The 27771-nt window shown below is 40.7% G+C and overlaps 1 protein-coding gene across 4 annotated transcripts in view; it reads left to right on the forward strand.

The window, feature by feature from the left end:
- Positions 1–27771, forward strand: part of EBF1 (EBF transcription factor 1) — a 410044-nt gene that overhangs the window by 276233 nt on the left and 106040 nt on the right. For 2 of the 4 annotated variants that reach the window (XM_040239659.1, XM_040239662.1), the window contains exon 9: positions 24484–24617. In XM_040239659.1, coding sequence (XP_040095593.1) covers positions 24484–24617 — 134 coding nt within the window. The remainder of the gene's footprint in view (positions 1–24483; positions 24618–27771) is intronic. The other 2 variants (XM_040239661.1, XM_040239663.1) reach the window with 1 other exon arrangement.

Consider the following 27771-nt stretch of genomic DNA (forward strand, 5'->3'; position numbering starts at 1 on the left):
TAATACTTTATCTTGCTATTAAACAATCCTATTTGAAACTGGCTCACAGAGCCATACCCCCTCGTCAGCCCCTCCCTCTGCCACCTCCGCCTCACAGAGCTGCCCCACAGTGAGACTGCAAGCGCTGTTTTCACCTCCTAGGTATCTTGCAGGAGCCTTGTTTCCCCTCATTCTGGGCTCCCTACCATCTCATTTACAGGTAGCCTGAATTATTTTGAGCTATTCTGCACATGTCTTTTTATATCCTGCTTGTCAGGTGGTTGGAAGAAAGTTCTGTTTCGTGGCTCACCTTTCTGCATATAAGAGAAATAGAGACCACACTTTACATTCATGCCGTCTTCCCTGTGTGACCCACAGACTCACAAACCTCCGTGCTCAAATAACTGTCCCTGTATTTCAAGTAAGAGAGCTGACAAAGGCAAATTTCTGTCGTAGACTCCTGTGTGGTCCAGAGAGGGTGAATCCTGGCACGCTGTAGCTCATGGTAATTGCACTCCCTCCTATTTTTTTCCTTCATTCATAAATACTGAGATTTTCTTTGGCTGGATATTTATGAGAGAGTTTAAGCCAGTGAGGTTTTCTCTTTAAGCAGTAGTGTTAGGGAAGATGTATAGTTGTGGAGAGAGGCAGCCTCAGAACCTAACTGCTCTCAGGATTCTGATTTTTGAGAAAACATAGACCTGGGGTCAAAGACCCTGAGCTGACCCCAGGGAAGGTAATGCACAAGCCTGGCTCCTGTGCCCTTCCAATCTCCCCATCACTTGGGCAAATTCCTGGGGACTGTGTGCTAGGGACCTTCGAAGGGCTTGCAGGGTATATTATCATTGTTCTTCTGAGATTTCAAGTTGTGTTTATTTGAATGTAAGGCCACACGTGGCATCCGTTTCTCTATTTTTTGCCCCCTGTTGGAAAAAGCAGTGCCCTTACAAAGCTGTAGTGTGGGGACCCTGCCAGCTTGCATGCGCTAACACTTTATTATCTAATGATCTAATATGCAACAAGGCAAAGTGCCGGTGCTCATCATTCTGACATAGAATGCCGGGAGAAGTGACTAAATTACTTTATGTACCATTAGCGCTAGCAGCCATGGTGAACTCACGGCAGCATTTATGCAAATGGCTATGAATACACTACTGTCTTTGTCAGGGAGGCGGCTGACAAGCACTTTAAATGCTCATTTTTTTCAGGGGACTTTTTTTTTTTTTTTGGTGTGCATGTGTTTTTCTCCCCCCCTCTACTCTCTCCCCTTTCTGTATTTCTGGGTAACTTGCCTCCTCCAAGGTCCTTGGGGAAATCTGAGGGGGTTAAGAGCTCATCTGTCACCCTTCCTGGAAGTGCAGTTAAGGCCGTGGTGAGATGTTCTTGAGATTAAGAGTTTTTAAAATTGTTACAAATTTGTACAAACCTTGATATTTACTTTAAAAATCAGTAGGACTATATTAATCAAGAGCTTTTGGAAGATGAACATTTTACTGTTCTTGAGTTCTGACCTGAGGACTTAGTTTTTTGGCTCAAACACAAATGTTTAAAGACACTTCTGGCTTTTTAAATGGAAAGCGATTGAAATTTAGTTTTGTGGGCATCGGATACAAAAGAATTCAATTTCCCTTCACAGTAATTACAAAGATTGAAATGTGAAGTATAATGATGCCAGGATTCCAAAATAAAACAGAAGTGGGATTTGGTCAAACTAAAAATCCTTTGTAGAATAAAGATTGAATGGTGTTAGGCTCGCTGGGCCATCTCCTTGCTCTAAGTACAGTGGTGGAGAAAAAGAATCCGATTTTCCCAACTACCAGTCAGTTCTGACTTTTCCATTGTAGTGGCCCCTTCCAGCTGCCCTTGACAATATGGTGTTATTCTTGCTCTTTAGCATTTGACCTTCTTTAATCCTTTTGCTCCAGACAGAAGTGGATTTTTGCTTCTGATGGTTGCCCCTGGGTATCCAGCCCCATTGACTTGCAGCTGCACTTAAATGTGTTGTCTTCTGGATGTGTGGAGAAAGATGGTTCAGGCTTGGGGAGATTACTCCAAACTGAGAGACAGTTTGGAGTTTCCAAAGACACAAAGGGCCCTCTTCTCCCCTCTATGTAGTGAGACCCTCAGAAGTGGCTAGTAAATGTCTGTTGGACCTAGAGGGAGGAGGATGGGCTGACTGGAGAGCTGGATTCTAGTCCTGTCACTGCCATTGACTAGCTTAAGGGAAAAGGAAACCTGGGAAAAGGTCCCTTTGCTTCTCTGACCTCAGTTGTGTATGTTTTCTCAGGGCTAGCTGGGACCATCTCTAGACCTTTCCACGTGTACTATTTTCTTTTCTTTTTTAATTGAAGGAAAGTTGCTTTACAATGTTGTGTTGGTTTCTGCTGTACAGCAGCTCGAATCAATCATAATTATGTTTATCTATGTCCTCTCCCTCCTGAAACTCCCTCCCCGCCCCCATCTCACCCTTCTTGGTCAGGCTCGCCTCCCCGTGTTGTATAGCAGCTTCTCTCTAGCTATCTGTTTCACACATGGTGGTATATAAATGCCAATACTACGCTCTCAATTCGTCCCACCCTCTCCTTCCCCCGCTGTGCCCACAAGTCCGTTCTCTACATCGTGTCTCCATTCCTTCCCAGCAAATAGGTTCATCAGTGCCATTTTTCTAGATATCATGTGTATCACATGTACTATTTTCTGATGCTCTGGACTGAAGCCATTGACAGGTACCTTCACTCAGCTGGTACCTCCTGAGGTGCCTGTGGAGAAACAGAGAACTCCAAAGACTTTTCTAGTATTGCCCTTTCTTAGGTGTCATTAAGGTTGACCTCAGATCACTCCTTCCTGCATTCCTTCATACTAAGCCTCCGCCACATGCCAGACAGGGAGCTAGCCGCAGGAGCACAGGCAGATAGAGTTGCTGTCTTCACAGAAAGTATGATGTAAATAGAGAAGGAAGATGCTAAACACAAGTTTACAACTAACTCCTTAGACTTGTGCATCAAAGAGGAACCATAAGAGGAGAGAGGAGGAATGAAGTGTCAAGAAAGCCTTCTTTGAGGAAATCTCACTTATGCCAGAACCATGAGATGAGTAAGCTTTCATCTGACAGGGGGCGGAAACAAGTATCCAGGCAGATGGAAGAGCATGTGCAAAGGCTGTTTTGCCTAATTGAGTCCAAGGAACCAGAAGCAGCCTGCAATGGCTCTTATTGCTCTGGCCACAGGAAGTGGTAGGAGATGAGTTTGGGGAAGCTGCTGAAGGTCAGATCATGCCAGGCCTGTGTGGATGCCCAGGCCATGGTCAGTGACAGTTGTGAGATGATATGGGAGAGCCAGGCAGGGCTTTTAAGAGCTCAGTGTCAATCATGCAGACTCCTAGTATGTCGTAAGAGCCTGGGGCAAGATTGCTCTGAGCGACTTACAAGCTTGCCCTTCCCTCCTAGCTTTTGGGAGCTCATCAGGGAGTTGACTGTACCTTGGAGCTGTACCCCTCATCACTTCTCATTCTGTTAATAGTGCATGTCTTCAAAATAGGAAGAATGTCCCAAACTTGGAGAGTTCTTTCTCCAGATGGTTTTGTCTTATCGAATTTCTTTTTTCGTGAATAGCTTAGCAAGAGTTTACTTTCTGAACTTGTAGAGACTTACCTTTCTAAGGCCTTTAGAATGAAGGGCTGCTGTGCTTTTGGATGTATGAAATGTACATTATCTAACCCCAATCAAAGAAAACTAGATGATGGAAAATAAAGAGAAACATACTGTCCCAAGTCTCTGGCTCCCCTCCCTCCATGGTCAGTGGCTAGACGCACACCTTGTCATGAGTGAAGAGTCACTGAAGTGTGGACGGTCGTCTAACACAGTCCTTCATATTCCAAAGAAGAAAACTGAGGCGTGGAGAGGGCGTTAGCCAGCTTATGCTCACACAGCTAGTTTCCATCAAAATCCACTTAAGTGGACTTTAAAGCTGTGCTTGCCCGTGGTATGCTGACCAGTAAGTAAGGATTTCAGGGTTGCACTGATGTTAGGGGATGTAGGGTCCACCCGGATGCCTTTCCAGTTCTGGCTGGCTTAGACTTGTAGGAATCTCTGGGATTCCAAGGTCACAAGAAGAACATCTATGAAATCTCACCAACTTCCTGACAAACGCAGTGCACCTTCAGAACACAAGGGCAGAGGATGAACGACTCAGAGCTTTATGCTTGGACAGTGGCCCTTTATGGTACTGGTTGTGGTGCAGAACTCCAGCCAGGCCCATTTCAGTGAAGGGTCTAGTTTAGCAGAAAAATATGGGCATCATCTCTTGTTACCGAGGGTGGCGTGTCACTTCTTATCAATTGATTTTTTTCCTACTTGAAAAGCAAGACAGATGCAAGAACAGAACGTTAGGGTTAAGAATATCCAGATGAGTTATAGAGGACAGAGACCCCAGATTTTTAAGCATCACATCAGGTCTTTTTCTTTGAGCAGCACAGAAGGTGTCTTTTTGTCTTCCCCTTGCAATAGAAAGGACCCGGCAAGAAGTCAAGATAATGAACAGGGATGTAAGTGAAGACTGATTTTCAAAGTCTCCCTTGAGTAATCCATAAAGTAGGTAACCCCAGAAATCCTAACACTGGAGACTTGGGAGCCAGTAAGTGCTCAGCATCAGGCAGATTAAAGAGTTCATAAGCTACAGGGCACTGCTAAGCTGGTGATCTACTCTGTCTTTATTTGAATATGACACCACCAGCCAGCATTGCTGACAAAGGAGAAATAGTGCTCAGACTTTGCCATCCTGCTTAATAATGACCAGGCAAGGTGATAGTATGTATTCTTTTTGTTCTTATTATTGTTCTTGTTATTTTTGGACTATTATCAGCTAACATTTATGGAGCATTTGCTAATCATTTTACTTATATCATATCAAATCCTTCAACAAGCCTGATAAGCTGTAACAGTTATTTTCCTCAGTTTACAGATGAGAAAACTGGGGTTTAGAGAGGTCACCAACTTACCCAAGGCCACAGTCAGAGCTGAAACTGGGACTCAAGCCTGGTCTGCATAATCACAGAGCTCTGCATATCAGTGGGGCTGACAATCATGACACAAATACTCACTGAGCCCTTACTATACTGGGCACATAATATTGTGGGCAACCCATTGTAAAGATGAGGAAAGTGAGACTAAAGATAGGTTAAGTAACCTGCCCAGAGTTACACAGCAAGGATGTTGTAAATCTAGGATTCAAACCCAGAAAGCTTGACTTCGGAGTCCATACTTTGTTTTTTTGCCTTCTTTTTAAAAAAAACTCATTTATTTGGCTGTGCCGGGTCTCAGTTGTGACATGTGAACTCTTAGTCCAGACATTTGTAATCTAGTTCCCTGACCAGGAGTTGAACCTGCGCCCCCTGCATTGGGAGGGCAGAGTCTTAGCCACTGGACTACCAGGGAAGTACCTTAGAGTCTATCCTTTCAATTACTTACTCTATACAGTATACTAATATTCTTTCTATTTCTTGTCCTACTGTTCTTATTTTTTTTTCTCAATACAAGTAAGGCAGTTATACTTACTAGTTGTGCTTTCAAATAGACCTTTGAAAAGTTAACCCAGACATATCTTTTCTTGTTTTTAATGGGCATATTACATATGTTTACCTTAGAATTTATTTTCCTTCAATAGCCTGTTTTTCTCATGGCTATAGTCAAATCAAGAAAACACTTCTTTTATTTGCTGACATATATGTTTTTCATGGGGCTGGTAAGATAAGAGAGAGAGGCTGGCTGGTAATATTTTATTTACTTGCAAGGATGGTCTAACTCATCTCTGTAGAACTCATTGCTGACCATATGGACTCTCTGGCATGTATTAAGTTAAGTGTTAGTCGCTCAGTCGTGTCCGACTCTTTGTGACCCCGTGGACTGCAGCCCACCAGGCTCCTCTGTCAAGGTAGGAAAAAAGGAGACCATGAGATTAGTGTGAAACTGTGAGTTATAAGACTGGTAGGATACTAAGAATCTCCTTGTTGGGGTACTGAAGAGTTACTGAGCTTCACCCCACAAGAAATAGTTTTCTTATATAAATTTCTTGACAAACCTGTCAACTGTGGGAAACTTCCCACAGTTTATTTGGTGTTTTGTGTGACCTAGTAAATGAGTGAACCACACCTAGCTTATTTTAATAAGCACATAGTGTCAAGGGAGGGGATGGGAGGAGGGTGCAGAATGGTGCTTTCAGCCAATAACTTGGACCGAAAGAGCAGAACATTTTAAGCCTTTTTTTTTTTTTAATTCGGTTACAAAAGCATCATAATTCCAATTGTGTTTATCTGCATAACTGATTGTCTCAAACTAAAGGCCTCTTCCTAATTACTTTCTACTTACTTGAGGATATCAGAGGATTCACATAATATGAATATGCAAATAACTTCTGTGTACTGGTCATAAATCTTGTTAAGGTAAGATATTTAGGGGCACGGATCAGGATGGGTTTGAAACATCTTTTTGTTTGAACCTTTTCATTCATACATGTAGAAATAAATAACAGAGCACTGCCCCTGCTTTGCTATGTGACATCCACAGTGTACTTTGATTCTGGGGTCTGTTTCCTCACCTGTTAGTTGGGGATAAGGGGCTTGCTGAGCCCTTTAAGCCTTCATGATTTGTCATTTGAACCCAGCTGATCTACTGAGCTGTGATACACTCACTGCTTTGGTGAGTGGCCACCAAAATACCAAGGTGATGGTCCTTCCACAGGACAGACCTGAGGCCACTTCCCTTTACCTTGGGCATTTATGCAGGAGGTTGGCAGTGGGTCCCAGGAGTCCTGAAAAAGCCACACAGTGTGCCATACACAGACACTTGTGCCTTAGGTAGCTCTCACCTGGTGTTCTCTCTGAATTCCTTCAGCTGAGAGAGTGTAACATTGACTTCACTTGATGGTTAGCCGTGAGATTTTGGACTAGTTTCCCATGCAGTATGTGTATCCTTTTAGGTGGTGGGGAAAAACATTTTTAAAAAAAAGTTAAAAAATTAGTAATGTCTATTTAGACATTATGTATAAAATAGATAACTAATGAGAACCTACTTTATTGCACAGGGAACTCTACTCAGTGCTCTGTGGTGACCTAAATGAAAAGGAAATCTAAAAAAAAAGGGGATATATATATATATATATATATATATATATATATCTGATTCACTTTGCTGTGCAGAAGAAACTAACACAACACTGTAAAGCAGCTATACTCCCAACAAAAATTAAAAAAAAAACTCTCAAAAAATAGTTATGTCTATCTTAATGCATAAGGAAAAAAACCAAAACAAACAGAAAACAAAAAAAACCCTCACCATAAACAAAGCATTCCCAAGTTGTGACCTACAGCTGCTGTTGCTTAGGGCAAGACTAAATTTAAAGAAAAAAGTAAGTCAATGTAAACAAAAATAGCAGCTATAATCTTAATTAAGTCATAAAGTAAGTGATAGGAGATGGAGCAAAATCAGGACTGAAGTTTGGGAAACACTGTTTTGGAGGGCTTAGGGCGTTGAGGGAAGTAATAATTCTTTCATGTCACCAGGAAACAGTATAGCACCCTGGGAAACACTTTTTTTTTTTTTTTAAATGAGTCGTATATTGTTTTTTTAATAGAAAACCTTTTTAGTTCAGTTTACCATGAGAATAGACTTAATATCCTCATAGGATTTTGAAAATCAAAATGTCTCCCAAGCTGTAAACTCTGGTTTCATTTTTAAACAAGTAGTGTCTGCATGTCAGAGAGCAGAAATTGGTGTGGAAAGGAGGCTTTGAGTCAAGGAAGAGCATCAGCCAGGGTCCACCCAGGCAGCGCATTATGATAATATATACGGAACCAGCTGGACACTGAGCAAAGCTGACATTGTGTTGTCAGGGGCAGAATCGCCCATCAATTTCGAAGATAGAATTTGAGTTCAAATGACAGAAAGAGCAGCAACTGTGTTGAAACTGATGCATGGGGGAGGGGTGGGGCAGGCAGGAACCAGCCAGGCCTAAAGACAGGAAGTGCTGGTACCTCCGGAAGGGGGTGGCTCTGTTTTCTCATCTGGCTGCTACCCTTCCTTCTAACCTTAACATCTGTCAGCAAGATCCACCTGGGCCCTTGCATGATTAGAGCCCAGTGCAGGAGGAGCTTAATGGTGCTAATTTTAACCCCCATGAGAAAGGAGTGCCTGCTGCTCCAAGGGGGACCGATCAGCTTAGGAAACCTGATTCCACAGAGCCTCAGCTTAATTCAGTGAGGAAGCCCAGTGTGGGTGTCATGGCGGTTAATAACCATTGGAAAATGTCTCAACTCTTTTTCAGCTGCTCTGTTTAGCACCTTAATATCTTAACTCTGATGATTCTTCGTTAGTATGTTTGCTTATTCCGTCAGGTATCTACTTACGTTTATTTATTGACTGCCTGCTCTATTAGACCACAGAGATGCAAAGGTGAACAAGGTAGGCACCGTTGTTGACATTGTGAGGTATATGGTCATGTAAGTGAGTCTGTTTATGTGTCGATACAAAGCAAATAATTGCACATGAAATTACTTAAGTTGAAATGATGGTCAGCACTATAAGGAGGAACACAGACTGCTAAGGGAGCTTTAAATAAGAGAACACAGCCAAATCTGAAGAATCAACGACACTTAAAAATAAGGAGTAGCATTTGTCAAGCAAGGAGGAAAGAGCAGTTTAGGTAGAGGAGAAAGTATGTCTGAAGTTTCACATGGGAACAAAATATTAGAAGCTTGGGGGTGAGCTAATCAGAAAAGTGCCTTAGGTCTGAGATCCATTTTTGAGAAAATAAGTTTGGAAATTTTCTATAGATTGCTTTCTCTTTGACCTGGAGAAGTGGATCCAGTGTATTTTTGTGATCACAGGCTAACGGAATTCTTTGCCCAGTAAAATGCTAGCTTTCAGGCCAATGTTTCAAGTGATGGTGGTTTTGCTATTTTGATAGCAGCCTTTGAGCATTTACTACCCATCAGGTTTAATACTGAGCACATTATATCATCTCTTTTAATGCTCTTAACCACCATAGGAGGGCACTACCATTATTCTCTCCACTTAGTAAATGAGGAACACTGAAGCCATCTTTCAAAAATTTGGTTGCAGCCAAAAAGAAAAAAAGAGTGGGGTTTTGTGCCCCCAGCACTTGGACCTCCAACCAGCTGACACAGGCAGCCATCACTACTGTTCTTTCCTGCTCTTTAGTCATTGCTGATTCTCTTGCATTGGACTTAAGAGATGGAGAGAAATTTTCCTGCCATTTGATCATGTAATATAATTCCTGCTTCAATTGAAGCAAATTGACGACGTTACTCAAAGGCAAATTGAAAAGCCAGATCTGTGCTAAATCCCCAGGGTACGTTAGTTGGCATGTGCAGTGATATATGGGAAGGTGCTTTTCTGGGTTAAGATAAAAAATCCTGGTATCACGTCACGCTATCGGGCACCCCATCTCAACCTCTGTATGCCAGCGTTGCAACTTGAAATACTCAGTGGACAAAAATGAAACTTTATAGAAATTAGGTGATCATCATCCTTATCAGATGAATACGATGCCATCTTGAGTCTAGTGTCCTCAGAAAATAAGAGATTTATCTGGAGAGGAGCATGAGAAGTGTAAGGCATGGATTGTAGGACTTCCCTGCCAGCCTGCCTTGGGCAAGTTGGCTGGGAGATGACCTAGTAATTAAAATCCTGCTTAAACGTATGCTGCTGGTCAGTCATAACGGAGGCACTGACATGGGAAACCAGACAGTAACCAGAGAAGGAAAAGAAAAGTGAAACACAAAAGTAACGCCGTCGAGCCCACAGGACGCAGAAATAGAACTGAATTGGCCGAATACTTATCTGACCACTAAGCCTGAAAGCGGAACCCAGGTATTAATATATTTTTATCCCAATCTGTGAATTTAATATTTTATGTGTGAACATATGCTCCTGGGTGGCTGGTTTATTTAATTGACAGTTGCAATCAACAGGACACCAATAGTTCAAACCCACGTTCCTCCCCCCATAGCTCTGGGGGCGATGTGTAGACAGAGAATATGGGGAACAGAGACAGGGACAGTGTCAGGCTTGTGGGTTCTTCTCAACACATCAGTTTCTTTCATCCACTTTGGGGCAGAGCAATATACAGATGTCAAAAGGCCTAGAAATAGCAGGAGACTCTGGCTGTTACTGAGAATTAATGTGGTTAGTACAAATCGAGAACTTTTTTTCATTCTTTATGATTCTTTGGCCACTTCTCTTTTGCGCACAATGGGGAGGGCAGCAGGTACTGAGCACCTACTGGGCTGGAGGCAGATGCTTTAGGCTATGTTGTGTGTGGGGCTGTGGATGAGGGAATGTGCCCCAGCATTTCTTTTGTCATTTCTTAGTGGAGCGGGAAAGCAGAGTTTGGGTTATTCTTTGTTAAAATCTCCTGGCTGAATCACCAAACCAGCTGTGTTCTTCCAGTAACAATTTTGTGCAACAAATCTATAAAGTCAAACCTCAGATTCCTCTACCTTTCAACTCTGGCAAGATCCTAGAAACTCTCCTTGGTTTGGTTAGCTAATGCCTGTGGAATCCAGTCCTTGTTGCTCAAAAAAAAAAAAAAAGTTGGAGAATCTAACGGTAATACCCTAAAACGGTAACCTATTTAATCTGTAAACTTTTATCATTGTGTATGCAAAATTCTATAATGAACACCGTTGAAATGGATAATGTCCAGGTTGAAGATGAAAGTTAAGGGAAACTGTGCTATACTTTAAAAATACAAGCTCTTGTGGTACTATCACTTATATGCGATGTTTGGACTCTGTGTGTTTAGCAGCCCAATTTACAACAATAGAAAATCTTCGCAGCCTTGAAGTCTGGCAGTATTTCCAGTGTTCCTATGTTTAAGTTGGCACCTGTGGTATTATATTAGGATGCCATTTTTTGAACTTGGAAACAGAAGAAGGTAAAGAGAAATTTTACTATAATTCATATGTGGAGCTGAGTCTTAAGGGAAAAATAACTTTACTTGGAAATAGAGTAGTAATATTCTGTAAAGTTAATAAATACCCACCCTCTGTCTTGGGAATAAGGAATTTCACAACTAAGATTTTATGGGACTTAGGCTATGTTTACATGATTGAAGTGAGTATTTTAGCCAAACTGAGCAGAAATTTCAAATATACCCAAAATTGAAGGGTAGTTTGAGTGTTTTAAATATCTGTCTTTATTGACCAATGTGGATTCTCAAAGTCTCAAGTTCAAATGAGTTCCCAAGCTTCAGCTACCTCATTTGTAAAGTGGAATTTAAAATAACATCTCCTTGCCCACCACTTGCAGTTGATATTAAGAATAATTGAGATAATAAATGGGCTACCCCTTGAAAATATAACACTACTAGTTAATTGTCAAGAATTGGTTAAGTACAGCGTACTGACCCATCCAGTTTATGAATGCATGAAGTCCCTGCCTTCAATAGATGTGTAGATAGTTGGGTTGATTTGCATACATATACCCATGCCCAGCTGTACACACACCTCTGTATGTGTATAAAGGTAAAAGTTCAAGAAAAATATGCAATAAGTGACAAATGAATGGGGAAGACATGAAGGAGTTCACTGAAGGGGTAGGGTTTATAGAGTGGGATAGAAACAACTTCCCACAAAAGACCAGTCTTTTGGCAAAAGACTCTTTGGGTGGAAGTGAACGGTATAACCTCCTAGTGAAGAAAGGAGGTTTCCTAGTGGAAGGAGCTTGGAGACAGTGGATTTGGAGAGCCAGCCATCATCATCATCTCTGTCTTCTTCCTGTCTTCCTCTTCCGTTCATTCTGTCTCACTGTGCTGAGCTCTGTACACTTTAACTCGTTTAAACCTCACAAGGTGAGTGCTCCTGGATTATCCGCAATTAGAGTGGTAGGTTTAAGAAAAGTAAGTTGCCCAGGCTGGTAAGTGAAGAAGCTGGCATGTGAGCTGAGGCATCCTGAATTCCAGAGCCAGTGATCCACATGCTGCTGAGCACTCCCTCCAGTTTGGGAGAAGTAGCGGATGAGGTTGGGAGGGGAGAATCAGCTAGGCTCCTAAGGGTGGACTTGATCTGTAGGGATCCCCAGTCATTAAGGGGAAACCACAGAAAGGTTCTGAGTAGGGCAGTATCATTTTGAAAGTGAATGTCAGAGGAAGGTTAATTTGGGATTTGGTATGTAGACAGGACTTAGCACCTAGTTAATAATCTGATAGTAGAAATGAATCACAAGCAAGCAAGAGTGAGTATTTGCTCTTTGCAGCCCAGATAGAACAACCCAGACCCCAAAGAGTAATTTTTGAGGAAGCTGGGTCAGTCCAACATGGAGTTCAAATGGAAGTGGAGTTCCCACTCTCCTTTGCTCCTCTGTCTGGATCAGTTTGATGATACACATCCCCGGGCTTGTGACGTCATGGATCATCACCACGGAAACATCTGTGTTATAACAAACACTGGAGTGCAGCATCACTGAATGTGTCAGGCAGGAGAGGAAACTGGCTCAAAATGATAAGGTTCTCAATAATAAAAGTTCACTGAATTATGTTAGCAGTAGTAGCCTTGGCCATGGAGAGAAAGGTAAGCAGTACTCCTCTGAAAAGCACAAAGCAAGAGTTGTGTGGTGCTAAAGGTTGGACAAGGTTGATTTTGAGATGCTGCTTACATTCAAAACATGGTTTCCTTAAAAAGTCACTATCTATGCTGTCTTGTGTGATGACGGTAGAAATCCTTCAGGAGCACAGAGCTTGTCTCCCAAACTGCTTATAGAAAATCTTTTGCACAGCAGAGCGGGGATGGTTGGGGACTTCTGTGTTGTTCTGGGAGAGAGCTTGAACAAACAGAGACAGTGACAGTGGTTGTGGCTGGTGTTTATTGTTTGATGAGTTGGTGGCAGTGTTAGACATGCAGTTTCAGAGATTAATGACTAAAAGATGATTGGCCCTCCAAGGATTCATAGATGTTGTTACTGACAGATCAGATCATGGTTGAATCCAGCTTGAAGTCATATTTAGATTTGGTTTGCATGGTGCTTTAAGAAACTATGTATCTGTTGCTTTACAATTAAAGATGGAGATGTTTTACATGAAAATCTGGATGTGCCCATTCTCTTAATATTGAGAAGGGGTGGTCGTGCAGGTAGTATTGCCACATTCTCAAATGGCAATGACTAAGTTAAACTGAGAAGTTGTGTCCCTTTTGGGTAAGGGAGATACTCTATAGTTTCCCACACTCCCCACCTCTCCCTTTGTGTTGCCTCTAGCCCATTTTATTTATTTCCTTTCCTGCCTGGCCCTGTGAACATTTGCTTTTGTGATCACTGTTGGAAGGATTAGAGATTAATTGTTCCTAGCACAATTTGTGGCAGATGGATGACACCCCATAAATGATTATCTCTGATTATTCCCTGTCAATGACTGGCTCATTATTTATACTTGAACTATACATTAGCACAGTCCCATAGAACTTCCTGTGATGGTGGAAATGTTCTATTTCTGTACTGTCCTCTGTGATAATCACTAATCACAGGGAGCTGTTGGCCAATGTGGCTGGTATGACAGAGAAAATAATTTTTATTTAATTTTCGTTAATTAAAAATTAAATTTCAGTAGCCACTATGACCAGTGGCTACCATACTGGGCAAAACAGATTTAAGTAACAGAATTGAACATCTGGTGCAGTGTCCTTGTTTAGGATAAAATGTAGAGAATAAACGGTGGGACTGTATGTGTGTGCGTGTGTGTGTGTGTTTATTTTATAACAGATTACTTATAGTGGATTTCATCAGTTAGGATCACCTATTGGGAACCACCCCTTATCACCTGACTAGAATTCTTGTCAGTTTAAGGAACCCCACACATATGTTCTATGAGATGTTTTGTCAATAAGTGTAAGTCTACTTAAGCTTGAATGGGAAGTTTTGCTGCTCTCTGCCCCCTGACTGTTCAATTAAGGGTACTGTGTAAATATAAGAACTAGACGTATGTGTGGAAAAGCCTAAATTTTTGATGAGCTGCTTGCTGCTGCCATTCGTGATGGCGCAGAGCCAGAAACTAGGATTACCAAGGGGACTGTGGACAACCACTGGAGCCCCACTAGACTGCTAGAGGGATCCTCTCTTCTTAGGCCTGGGGTTCTACAGGCTGCTGGCTCTTGTCTTCCATCACAAGTGTAAACCCACCACATCCAATGACCACATGGCCATAAACCAGACACAAAGTAGAAGTCCAGAAGATCCTTCTTTCATGCCACTTATTTATTCGTTTGTATCTTGGTTTGCTTCACTGAGCCCAGCAGTCATAGGCCTCCCCTGTCCTTTGTTACAGGGTTGGAAACCCCCAATCCATCCACCAGGCTCTGGCCCTTTGGCAAATTACTGGTCTCTGTCTTGCAACTTGCCCGGAACCAACTTTTCCAGCTCAGAAATGAGTAACTTCACTGCTTTAACTGCTCCTAGGGATAGAGGCACAGGAGGGCAAAACAAACATCAACCTGTTTCACTGAAGATGAAGCTGAGTTATAACCTCCACCCTGAGAAAGCCTCCATAAAAACCTAGAAAACCTAATGAACACGATAGAGACAGCTGTTGCAGATAATTTTATCGAACATCGACTAATACTTGAAAGGGAGAAAAAGAACAAAATATACACGAATATAGTCTCCTTGGATCATTCATCCAGTCGGAATTATATGTCATCTCTTCTTATAGTCGGATCTAGAGAGAGGACACAGGTCTTCCTTTTCTGTCTTTATGTGCAAACGTCAGTGTAAACCCCTATTAGAACAGTGAATGGAGTGAGTCCTAGAATTCAGTGGGAGGAGAAAAGCCCTCTAACAAAGAACATGGATTCTCTATACTTCTAAATTCCTTCTTAGGAAAATTCTTTACAAAAATGTTTACTAGAAAAAGACCAAGCTGATATCAACTGAGATTAACTAGTGAAATGTTAAATTATCTGCACACATCTCTGCTTTGAATGCTGAATTTAGTCTGACTCCCAGACACAAGGAGGCTAAAAATTCATATTCAGATAAGGAAAGGCAAACCTTGGAGAACAGATGGAGCAGAGTTCAGAATAAAGGTTTAATCCTATCAGGCTGATTCCTGTATGACCATCTGGGTAATCCGGCACACACATTCAAGGCCTGTTAAAAATACGGCTCTAGCCAAGATTAGCGTCACAGATTTTCCACTAGACTTGCTCATATTTGACTTTATGATTTTCCAGACCCAGAGAGATTGCTTGCAAATAAAGACTTGAGGATTCCATGAAGAAGCAGTGACATTTTTTTTTTAACCTGAAAATTGTTTCCTCTTTTCACAATATTGGGTGTCCATTTTTGGAAAGTTATTTTCATTTTCCTTTCTTCCGTGACTTTCACATCTAGAACTTCGTATAGTAGGATAATAAGGAGAATTGGGCTAAAAATAATTTTGTGCATGAAAGTTCTCCTTGTCAGGAAGAAAAGAGTTATTTACTTACTGTATAATCAGAGGCAAGTGAATTTACTATTGTTGCAACAAATATCACAATTGATCCATGAATTATTTATTTTGAGGGTTCTCTCACCCTCCATGATTATTTTTCTCTGTTGCAAAGGGGTTGCTGACAATCATAGAACAACAACAACAAAAAAGAAAAACTGATGGCATTATTTACTATGAGCTCCTCTAGGATTAATATTTTGTACATTTTAATTTTGGATTTGGCAGATCAATTTTAATTTTGGATTTGGCAGATCAAACTTGAGGTGGGAAGCAGTATATTCTTACCTCTGAGTTATGAAATTCTGAGCTTCCGAAGTGTTTTTAACAAACAATTTTTGCATATTATGAAACAATGCTGTGTTGTGTTGTCATTAAATCAAAAAGCCTTCAGCAAGTCTTTCAAGTGCAATTTAGAAGTTACAGGTACATCAAAATGTCAAGATTTTTCACTGCTCAATTGTTAAATAACCCTGTGTAGTGAACTTGCAGAGTTCTGGATCACAAATAGACAAACTCAGAAATCCAAACATGCTTGTTTTAGAATGTTCAGACTACAATTGTTCCACCAGGATTTCTGTCCTTCCCTTGTTCAGATCTGTGCCCACTGATTTTTGAGCAATTTTTTAAAGTCAGAATAGAATAAGAAATCTGCAAAACAAACAGGAAGTGGATATAATTTGGGCTTGCTTTGTAGTCAGAATATGGCATAGTTTGGAACTTAGTTCTTCCACTAAGTTTAAATACCCCTAGATGACCCCTCTTGGTTAACTGTGCGTTGACACAGATAGGTATTAGATCTACGTTTCCATCTAGTGGCTATGAATCTTTACTTGTTTTCTGGGAGAGCCATTAATGTTGTCAAAGCAAAGGGCTTTCTTGCTGAAAGAAGTTACTTTGGAAAAAAGAATGAAAAACACTTGAAGTACTTGATCTCCTCATTTAATATTTAATAGATTTAATTGCATCTGGTGTTGAGAAATATCTATACCATAGGTTACATTTCTCTTCAAAACGACAGTCACACACAAGTACACACAGTGGAGGGTAGGGGACACAGAAGGAGGGAGGCTTTTTTGTATATATAGTATATGATTCTTTGCCAAGTAATATCTAGATATGCTAGTGGATGGGACAGTAAATGCAGACCAATAACAAAACAAAACCAAATAAAAACCCTAATAATAAAATGCTTAAGTGCATAAAGCAACTGCTAAAGAAAATAAAAGGCAGAAATAAATTTGGTTACTCAAGTTAATAAGAATGTTACAAAGAATGTTCCATCTTGAGTGAGAGAACGTCAAATATGTATATCTGTTTATTAGTTAACTAGGAGTCTGTGGTGAGGTTATGAAAGTGAAGTTTGTACCCCTTGGTGCTAGGGTTCAGGTCAGGCATTATAACTGCTACTGGTGTCTAAGGCTTCCACTTGGAGAGGGGGTGAACTTAGAATAGATTCGCTTCCTGTACATGGTGAAAATTCACAGGGCCAGGCTTCCCATTCGGGTCAAACCCTCCATTTGCCTTCCTCCCTGGCTAGCAGCTACCGGTTGTCCGGATCAAAGAATGCAGGTGCTGCTGCTGCTGAGCTGTGAGCCGTCAGGAAAGTCATCATTTCACTTAAAAGGGAAACCCAGCAAAACAATAGTCCGATTAAACAGGAAGGGCAGATAATCTGTTCACTGAGTCCAAGTGGGAGTACCTTGTGTCCCCATCTCTGGAACCGTCTTGCACCCAAGCATAACCTCACCAAAATCAAGTAGATGCAAGGGAGAAAAAGGCTTGAGATTTTATGAGGTCACAAGTGTCCCGCAGAAAGGAGCTGAGCTCATGGGTTTCGCAACATTTTCTGCCAAGTCTCAAGAATTTGGGATAATAACATTAAAGTTAATTCCTCATTTCTGAAAAGATTGCCATTAATCTTCATTCCAGGCAAATGAGAACCTTAGGAATAAACATTCTAGTTTGTAAGTACTGATGCCAAATCCACCTCCTCAGTAAACTTAGCTATGTTAGCAAGTCACTGGGTTGAAAGTTCCTAGGAAAGTTTTATAATACATTATATGATCTGTGATGGTGAGACTATGATGTATTCTAGTAAATAAACTGGTTAGTGGGGAACTGATGGTGACAGTAACTAATATATTAGCAACTAGAATCCTATGTGCCTGGAACGTAGTAAAACAGCAAAACCCAAGCAGGCACTTGCTGCATTTTCCCAGGAGTCTGTGAGGTGGTACCACTGCTGCTTAGAATGGATGAGAATAGACAGGGTAAGTGACTGCTTCAAGGTCACACTTAGTGGTAAATGTGGAATTTGAACAGCTGGAGCTCTGGCCCATTTTCAGATGCTATAATACCCTGAATGTTAAAATCAACTTAACATAATTGCATCTTTCTATCTTTACTCAGAGGCCATTAAGGGTTGGTGCCAGCATCTTCATCTGCATTGTAAGCATTGGTATCTGCTCTGTAGAAATGTTCATCAGTAGTAGAGAGTTCTAGATAACAGAACAGAATGCTGGAAAAAGAGGGCTTCCATTTTTGAATAACCATACACAAAGGAAATGGAAAATAACCTTCAATGGAATTTTATTTTGAGATTTAAATGAGTTTAGAACTTTTCTGGATTTGTACTTTTTACCAACTAAAGTGTTGCTTGCCAGTCGTATTTAAATACAGGGATGGAGAAAAGAACCAAACAACACATCTCTAATGAGACTTCATTATAATGAGACATCAACTGTTGCAAAAGCCTCATTTTAGGGAGAAGCGATGGTAAATGCTGCGCCCAGGTCATCTGTTCGGCTACCCCAAACAAGAGAGGTATTGATCACGGTACAAAGAGATTTCAGAGGCAAAAATAAGAGCAGCCCCAGGCCCCTGTTGATAGCTGCACACACCACTAATTCACCTCAATGGGCAGGCACCTCTGAGCTCAATTAACCCTTATTCCCAAGGCCACCCATAAACCCTGAGGTAAACATGGTTTTCCTGGCCCTGACTTTCTATCAGGGAAATAGATCATTTCTATTGGAGGCTGAGGGGCGATCCAGCTTATAAATTTACCTGCTAATAAAGAGCCTGATACTTCTCGTGTGGGTGAGCAGGCATTAGAATCTTATAATACTGATTCTGTAAGTCAGAAAATTTGAAACTGCTGAGGCCATCCGTGATTTCTTCTGCCTTCTGTGGCTATTGAAAGGAAATATAAATACTCTGCAAGTAGAGCAGGTGAGCGCAAATGTCCCCTGGTGCAATTGTCTGCACACAGAACATTAGTTGTTAAATATGTACTGGAGCCTGAATGATTTCTTTTTTTCATTTTTTTTTCTTCTCATTCTTCCCTCTCTTTTCCTTCTCACCACAACCATTGTTCAGAAACAAATTGGAAATCTGGTAATTAGGCCCTGACTCACGGTGTAGTATTAGAGTCCCGAGCCAAAGTTCAACACCCTGAAATGAAATTTAAACCAATTAATCTGTTAGATTTTTATCGCTTGTCCGTGTTTTCTCAGCAATTCCCCCAGCACGTGGCCTTTGATCAACTCTCATACAAACGCTAAAATGTGTGCCTGCTGCTAGTAAGATGGGAATGACATTAACATGGTACTCATAAAACAATCAGAGCAGAGAAGCCCTCAAACAGGCAGGGCATAGTAATATTTAATAAAAGCACACACATAATCTTCAGAATTAGCATTTTGTGCCTTGCAGTACCTTTGGGAGAAGAGCTTTTATTTGTGGAGTGATCATTATTATAACAAAGAAGAGCTACCTAATAATTTCCACTTTAACTCTGCAATGTGCCACGAGCATTTCAGAGCCATTATGCTAAACTGTGCTAGTGTAATCACGTTTTTGTCATAGTTTGAAGGAAGGAAAATCTCCTTTACTTGGGTGGCTGTTGGGGGTGGGAGGAGAGGTTTGGGGGGAAAAAAAAAAACCAACCCAGACTTATATTTTTAATGAGATTTAGAAGCAGGAATTGGCTTACTGTCCTTGTGGATACCCAGAGTGTGAAAATTTATTGGTGAGGAAGGAAGAGTCTTTTATTAATTAAATCAAGATTTGGTCAGTAAAAATGGTTTTGTATTCAAATCCACCCCTCTCCTCTATTCCATAATATTTCCTTCGAGATAGAATTGTGTTGATTCTTGTACTCCTGGGTTGAGTTGAACTCTTTCATGAGACTTTTCACCTTCAGATTTCTCTGAATACATCCACTGTGATTATTATGAACTGTCATTCTTCTGTATCTCTCTGGATATCCTGAGTGAAAGAAAAACAAGTCCATGGCTGCTACAGATGTCCTCTGAGCTTTCTCAAAGAGAAGAAGGGGCGGGGGAAGGCTCAGGATCTGTTAGTCAGTACATCTGGGCTTTAAAAAAATTAGTATCAGTTTATTCTAAAGCCTACAGCTTTTATCTTTCACAGAATTAAATGCTCTGCTGTTACTTTTTTCTCTTTTTTTAACTTTAATTTTCTTTTTTATTATTTATTATTATTTTTTACTTTATTTTACTTTACAATACTGTATTGGTTTTGCCATACATCAACATGAATCTGCCATGGGTGTACATGTGTTCCCAATTCTGAACCCCCCTCCCACCTCCCTCCCCATACCATCTCTCTGGGTCATCCCAGTGTACCAGTCCCCAAGCATCCTATATCCTGCATCAAACCTACATTGGCGATTCGTTTCTTATATGATATTATATATGTTTCAATGCCATTCTCCCAAATCATCCCACCCTCTCCCTCTCCCACAGAGCCCAAAAGACTGTTCTATACATCTCTGTCTTTTTTGCTGTCTCGCATACAGGGTTATCGTTACCATCTTTCTAAATTCCATATATATGTGTTAGTATACTGTATTGGTGTTTTTCTTTCTGGCTTACTTCACTCTGTATAATCGGCTCCAGTTTCATCCACCTCATTAGAACTGATTCAAATGTATTCTTTTTAATGGCTGAGTAATACTCCATTGTGTATATGTATCACAGCTTTCTTATCCATTCATCTGCTGATGGACATCTAGGTTGCTTCCATGTCCTGGCTATTATAAACAGTGCTGCGATGAACATTGGGGTACAGGTTTCTCTTTCAATTCTGGTTTTCTCGGTGTGAATGCCCAGCAGTGGGATTGCTGGGTCGTATGGCAGTTCTATTTCCAGTTTTTTAAGGAATCTCCACACTGTTCTCCATAGTGGCTGTACTAGTTTGCATTCCCACCAACAGTGTAAGAGGGTTCCCTTTTCTCCACACCCTCTCCAGCATTTATTGCTTGAGACTTTTGGATCTCAGCCATTCTATTACTTTTTTAAAAATTAAAACATACTACCTTAGAAGCTGCTCATTGAAAAATTCAAACCATACCGCTATCTATAGAGTAAAATTTAATAGAGTCTCTCTTCTCTAGTCACTTCCTTTTCCATATAGACCCACTGGGGATAGTTGGACATCCTTCCAGACTTTTGTCTATCACACCTGTTCACACATAACTACACACGCTCATGCCTATAAGCATATATATATCATTTTATGATTAATAGAATAACACTATTCATTAAGCTACAAATTGTTTTTTGTGGTTTTTTTTTTTACTTACTAACATATTTTGATATCTTTCCATGTCAGTTTATAGAAATTTTTTCATCTGTTCTAATGACCCTTGACATATCCTATATATGGATATATCATGATTTATTTAATCACTCCCTTATTCAGGGGGACACTTAGACTTAAGCTTTTCACAATTAATACTGCAGTGAACATTTGGGTACCTATAGTTTTAGGCACAATTGAAAGTATTTCCTGGGCTGCTTTTAGTCTGGCAAGTTTGTGACTAGGGTAAAAATGTAAGATGGCAGTCTATGAGTTAAATTTAAATCCATAAACATTTTGTTTGGCCTACACATTTTAAAAAAATGAATTAGCTGCCAGCATTTGAAGACTGGGAAATTTCACATAAAAATCTGGGCTCCTGGTTCCTTTTGAAAAATCAGAAGACCAGCTCACCCAGGGACTGCATCTGTGTAGGGATACCAATGGCTGGAGCCTCCCCGATTTGGTGTCAGCAGCCAGCCATCCCATGCTTGCTCTGAGACCCTGGGCTGCTGTGTTCATTTGTGTTTCTTGCCTTGGCTGGTGTGTATCTATGAGTTCTTAACAGCTGCTCTTGAGCCTGATCCATTTAGCTAGTCACAGTGTCTTCTACCTTGCTTTGTTGACATTTTTAGGGTTTTTGTTTGGGGAACTGTCTTATATCTTACTGAATACTTAGCATTCTTGACTTCAGGTTACTAAATGCCAGTAACATCCCTTCCTTAGCCCTCTCTCTCAGTGGGTCAGCCCAGGATTCCTTTTACAGATTTTCCAGTCTTCCCAGTAGGGCAGTAGGGAAGCTTCCCAAACAACTCCTCTTAAGACAGCTATGACATAGGTGTACAGGAGACATATATACCTGGAAAACTTTGAGGTCTCAGCTTATAAAGAGATGCCTGACTGACTTGTTCTGAGATTAGCACCTAGTCCCTCAACAGGGATAGTGGATTGTATTGAACACAAGGGTAGGATGGACCCAGGGATGCCTCTTTTTTCCTTTAGTACTTCCTCCAAGCCTTTTTTTTCCTCCCAAAAAACTAAGAAGATGGTATCATATATTGTTTCTTCACCAGTGTTTCTCTACTAACTTGATGCTCATTTAGCTCCAACTAGTTGGCCTGTAACTTTGTTTCTGAATGGTTGAAAACATTGTTAGATTCCTTAGGAAATGTTGGAATGTATATGCACACCATCTATACATATATGTACTTGTATCACATAGATATATATGTATATGTACTTATATCTATACATAAATATATACATATGTGTAATTACATGCCTTCTGTATCCTACAATAGCAAATGGAAAAAAGAAAGCTGGTGCAAGTCTAAAATCTGCAGTTCTTGGCCATGTGCTATTATAACTTCTTTGCCTGTAAGAGAGACTCTCAAAGATACACTAACATGCCCAGATGCCACCTTTTGTGCAATGATGAGAAAGCCTGGAGGCGCCCATACTTAACTAAAAGAACATGCTTATGTGAATCAAATAAAATAAAATGTTAAAACTCAGAAGAAATCCTTAAACTAATACAGGTTATAAGCACCAAGATTAATTTTTGGTTAATGAGGGCAATCACAGAGTCAGCATTTAATGATACCATTGGATTCCACACTTTGCCATCAGAGAGACTTTTTTAGGACCAGTTCAGTAAAACCAATGTTCTATTCTTCTCAGAAGTATCTAAGGATATAGTAATACCTTTTCTATTCTACTCTAGCAACTAAATGCTGAGTTAGGAATTAAGAATTAAGATTTTGAGACATTGACTAGAATGTGTCCAAACTGTTTATATTTTAAGAATTTTATATAGTTGTTAAATGTAGTTTATTTCTCTTATAAATTGCTTGGGATCATGCATCATGTTCTACCATTGGTTTGGGAGTACTCAATCATGCATTTGAATATGGTTACTTTTAAGGGAAAATTTTATGAAAAAGTCCTATGTCTGTGGAACATTGATCCACAACCTTTATGAGTGTTAAAAATTGAACAAGAATTTTCAAGCCATGAATCATTTACGTTTCCTTGATTAATTATTTTGTTTTTGGGAGAAAGTGGAGGAGAGAAAAGGCATCTGGACTGCCCAGTGTTGGTTGTAAATGCACTGCTATGAGTTCAGCCAACATGAAATGTTTAGTTTGGATATTTCCAAATTTCTCTGTGCAATTTTTATAAGATTAATTTGACTCAAAATCAAACCCATTCTACTTGTTTGTATGGTGGCACGTGAGCCATGGTCCCTTAGGGCTGGGCTTCATATTTTCTTTTCTTCTTGCAAAAGTTGAAGCATGACATTTTGCCAAATTTGACAAAGTCCAGTAATTTTTTGCCAGTTTTTTTTTTCCTGTTAAAATTAACTGGTGCTCTCATTGGTTTCAGTACTTGGAAAGTCAGTCTAAAGTACTTAATACACTTTTTATTAAAGAAGAGGGTCTCATTTTCTCTCCTGACACCGTATCTCCTTTGCTTTAGAATTTTGCTTGGTTTTTGCTCATAAAAGTGATCATGAAATAGCAGCATGGCATTGTGGAGCTAACAATTCTCAGTGGCACAAAAGTACTCCCTGAGAGATCTCTTTTACGCCCAGTAATTCTGTTGAAAGCATGCCATGCTCATCGGGCAAACCACGTCCAGTCTGAAATCACAGTATTTGCAAATTATTTCCCATCTCCAAGGGCCATTTATAATGGAAAGAAAGGATATAGGAAGTTTTGAAAAAGCCAGCTCTTGGGTTTTATGCCTGGGAATGACAACCAAGCAAAGGTCATGGGACTTTCTGTGGTTCAGCCCTGACTCAGCCATTTGGTTACATAATTCACCCTGAATGACCTGCATACTTTGCGTCTATAAAATGGGATCCATGACATTTATTGCAAAAGATGTAATGGTTTTTATTCAGGAATATTGCTCCACTAGTGGTACAGACAGAAGGCATGGAACAAGAATGGTGTTCTGTTCCAGTCTACTCTCTTTCTTCCCTTCCCATTGGACATGAATGTTTATCTAAAAATCTATGAGTTTTCTGTTCAGGAGATATATTTAATTATTAAGCAATTCTATAATATTTCTAGTATATTCCAAAATGTCACCCATGAAAAAAAATCTTTAGCATTTCATAAAAAAATTTTACTTCTATGTTTTATTTCATAAGATTCCAGGTTTGAAAAAGATTTGGGTAAAAATATCTGTATCTTAATAGAAACAAAGAAAATAAATGCTTTTAAAAACTGAAATTGCACCATGAAGTTTCAGGTCCTAACATGACTAGGAAATGGCTGAGATCTTGAGGGACTTTCTCTTCGTGAAAAGATAAAAGATTTTTTTTTTCTTTTTCTCAAGTCTCCCATCATTAAAGTTTGGTTCTAACAGCAGACTCCTTCTCTTTTTCATGTGTGTTGAAAAGCAGCTACTCCCTGTATCAAAGCCATCAGCCCGAGTGAAGGATGGACGACAGGAGGTGCGACTGTGATCATCATAGGGGACAATTTCTTTGATGGGTTACAGGTCATATTCGGTACCATGCTGGTCTGGAGTGAGGTAGGTGTTGTCTGAGCATTAATATCTAATAGCTTGGTCTAGTTGAAGATACTGTCTACACTTGAATTTCTAATAGCGTGTATAGAATTTTGTGGTGCCAGTCTGGGTGGGCCAGCTCCAGTCTGCAGAACTCTGGAAACTAGGAAAGATGGGTTGGGTTTACCAGGAGACATCACTTTCTGCTGGAATGCCTTCTACCCACTGGCCCATCAGCCCCAGGAGAGTTTCGTCATTGTCCTCATGGGCAGGCCATGGTGTAGAGGTCCTATTGTGTATTGGGAATTGGAAAGGAGGCACACATTCACAAATACATATATAGGCAAAGCCCTGTAACAAGGTAGTGATTTGAGAACACTTGCAGATGGAGTCTACAAATATATATCCGTCTTTAACAATCGCCATTCATGGGACAGTAATAATCTAGGTGTAGGTAGTTCTTAACTTACTCAATGACTCTTCATCAAAGAGTGAGTGGTTTCCCAGGGGAACCTAGACTAACTCAGGCCTCTTTCCTGCCCTAGGAATTTATAACCTCCCAAGCATCTCAATATGGATCTTCAACCATATGAAAATGACTATGCTCTGATTTTGCAGTACTTTCCAAGCATTGTGATCATTATTTTAATTTGCCAGTTGACTTGCCTGGCAGTAATCAATGTTATCTCAAATTACAAAACATGAGTATCACCATTCGGTAGAAGGCATGGCAAACTTGCCTTTGCTTTCTAAATACTGAAACTTGATTTCTTAGCCAGCATGCTCAGAGCCTGTTTTCTTTTATCTCTCCAAAGTTTAGAATAAAAATAGTGCGAGGGCTGCAAGAGACCATTGAGCTCACTTATATCTTACACACTTTACAAGTGGTCAAAGGATGACTAAACTTTGTTGAGACTTACTATACACTAGGCACTGTGCTCAGCCCTTGACATAGATCATCTTAATCTTCCCTTTACACCACAAAGTAAATACTGTTAGTATGTATCTTTTCTTGATAAGGATACTGAGGCTTAGACTATATATCTAGTGACAGAGAGAGAGAGAAAGAGTCTAAGCTTCCCTGGTGGCTCAATGGTAAAGAATCTGCCTACCAATGGAGAAAATTTGCAAGAGATGTGAGTTTGATCCCTGAGTTGGTAAGGAAGATCCTCTGGAGGAGGAAATGGCAACACATTCCAGTATATTCTTGCCTGGGAATCCCATGGACGGAGGAGCCTGGCAAGTTATAGTCCATGGGGTCGTAAAAGAGTTGGACTCAACTTAGTGACTAAACAGCAACATATATGTATATATATACACACATACATACATATCTATTATACATATATAATATGTAAAAATATAATTATATTTTATAAAATATGATTATATATATTTAACTATATAACCCAAAAGCAGCCATCCAGAGCCCTGGGAGTGTTAGTGATAGGTATGTAGCCATACAAAGGACTCAGTAGCACGACTGGAGCTGAAACTCAGGTTTTCTGTCTCCATTCCTGGTTGTTTTCCCATAACACCATTGTTTAGCTCATCCAGATATATGTATTGTGTTTTTTCTTTAGAGGGCCCCCAGAGATAAGCAGAAAGTTAAGACTGTGCTGACTGAGTACGTTTATCTTTCCAAAGCAGAGCCTGCCCTTCTTTAAAGCCTTTTGTGTACATATCTCACTGCCAAGAACCCACTCTGGCAAGCCCCTTGCCAGCCCATGCTGCCACTGCATTTGTATTTCCCACATGGGTGACAAGCAGCAAATGCTTGCTCAGAGAATCAAGGCTCCCATTGAGTTGAATCAGGGATGAACTTCCCTGTCCACCAAACTGATTGTTGTCCAAGTTGGAACATGCCACACATGAGGTGAACTGCACTCCCCTGGCCGCTGCACCCCTTCTTTGTTGGAAGCATTGGGTTGTAAAATTAGAAGCTCCATGTACGTGGTGTATGTTGCTTGCAAGTTGGTGTCTTCATTGCTGCTGGAGGCAGGGGTGCTCACAAAGACAAACTTTCCTGGGTCCCGTAGGCTGTGTCTTCATCCCTTCCTATCTCTCATTCTGTTGCTTGTCCTGGACCTTGTGAGAAGGGAAGAGTAAATAGAACATGAACTTTTTTATTCAGATCATAGTAGCCACAGTGAAGCTTGAGAGGTGGGGGGCTCAAATCAGTAGTCTATTTGACCCTGAGAGTAAGTGAGGTTAGCGCGATGCTTCCTTTACAAGCCTGTGCCTGTCTGCGGCCGGGTATACCATATTGGATGTGCTGCACATCAGGAAATCCTTCATTTGTTCCTCCACCTTGTCCGGATGCCCCAGTTTCCTCTTGGTTCCCCTACTTTCTTGTCCTCTTTTGGGAACAGAAAAGGGAGGTTAAATTCTAACTTCAGTTCAGTTCAGTCGCTCAGTCACGTCCAGCTCTTTGCAACCTCATGAATTGCAGCATGCCAGGCCTCCCTGTCCATCACCATCTCCCGGAGTTCACTCAAACTCACGTCCATCAAGTCGGTGATGCCATCCAGCCATCTCATCCTCTGTCATCCCCTTCTCCTCCTGCCCCCAATCCCTCCCAGCATCAGAGTCTTTTCCAGTGAGTCAACTCTTTACATGCGGTGGCCAAAGTACTGGCGTTTCAGCTTCAGCATCATTCCCTCCAAAGAAATCCCAGGGCTGATCTCCTTCAGCATGGACTGGTTGGATCTCCTTGCAGTCCAAGGGACTCTCAAGAGTCTTCTCCAACACCACAGTTCAAAACCATCAATTCTTCGGTGCTCACCTTCTTCACAGTCCAACTCTCACATCCATGCATGACTACTGGAAAAACCATAGCCTTGACTAGATGGACCTTTGTTGGCAAAGTAATGTCTCTGCTTTTGAATATGCTATCTAGGTTAGTCATAACTTTCCTTCCAAGGAGTAAGTGTCTTTAAATTTCATGGCTGCAGTTACCATCTGCACTGATTTTTGGAGCCCCCCAAAATAAAGTCTGACACTGTTCCCACTGTTTCTCCATCTATTTCCCATAAAGTGATGGGACCAGATGCCATGATCTTCATTTTTTGAATGTTGAGCTTTAAGCCAACTTTTTCATTCTCCACTTTCACTTTCATCAAGAGGCTTTTTATTTCCTCTTCACTTTCTGCCATAAGGGTGGTATCATCTGCATATC

The sequence above is a fragment of the Oryx dammah genome, unplaced genomic scaffold (genome assembly GCF_014754425.2).
Source record: "Oryx dammah isolate SB20612 unplaced genomic scaffold, SCBI_Odam_1.1 HiC_scaffold_5, whole genome shotgun sequence".
Taxonomy (NCBI): domain Eukaryota; kingdom Metazoa; phylum Chordata; class Mammalia; order Artiodactyla; family Bovidae; genus Oryx; species Oryx dammah.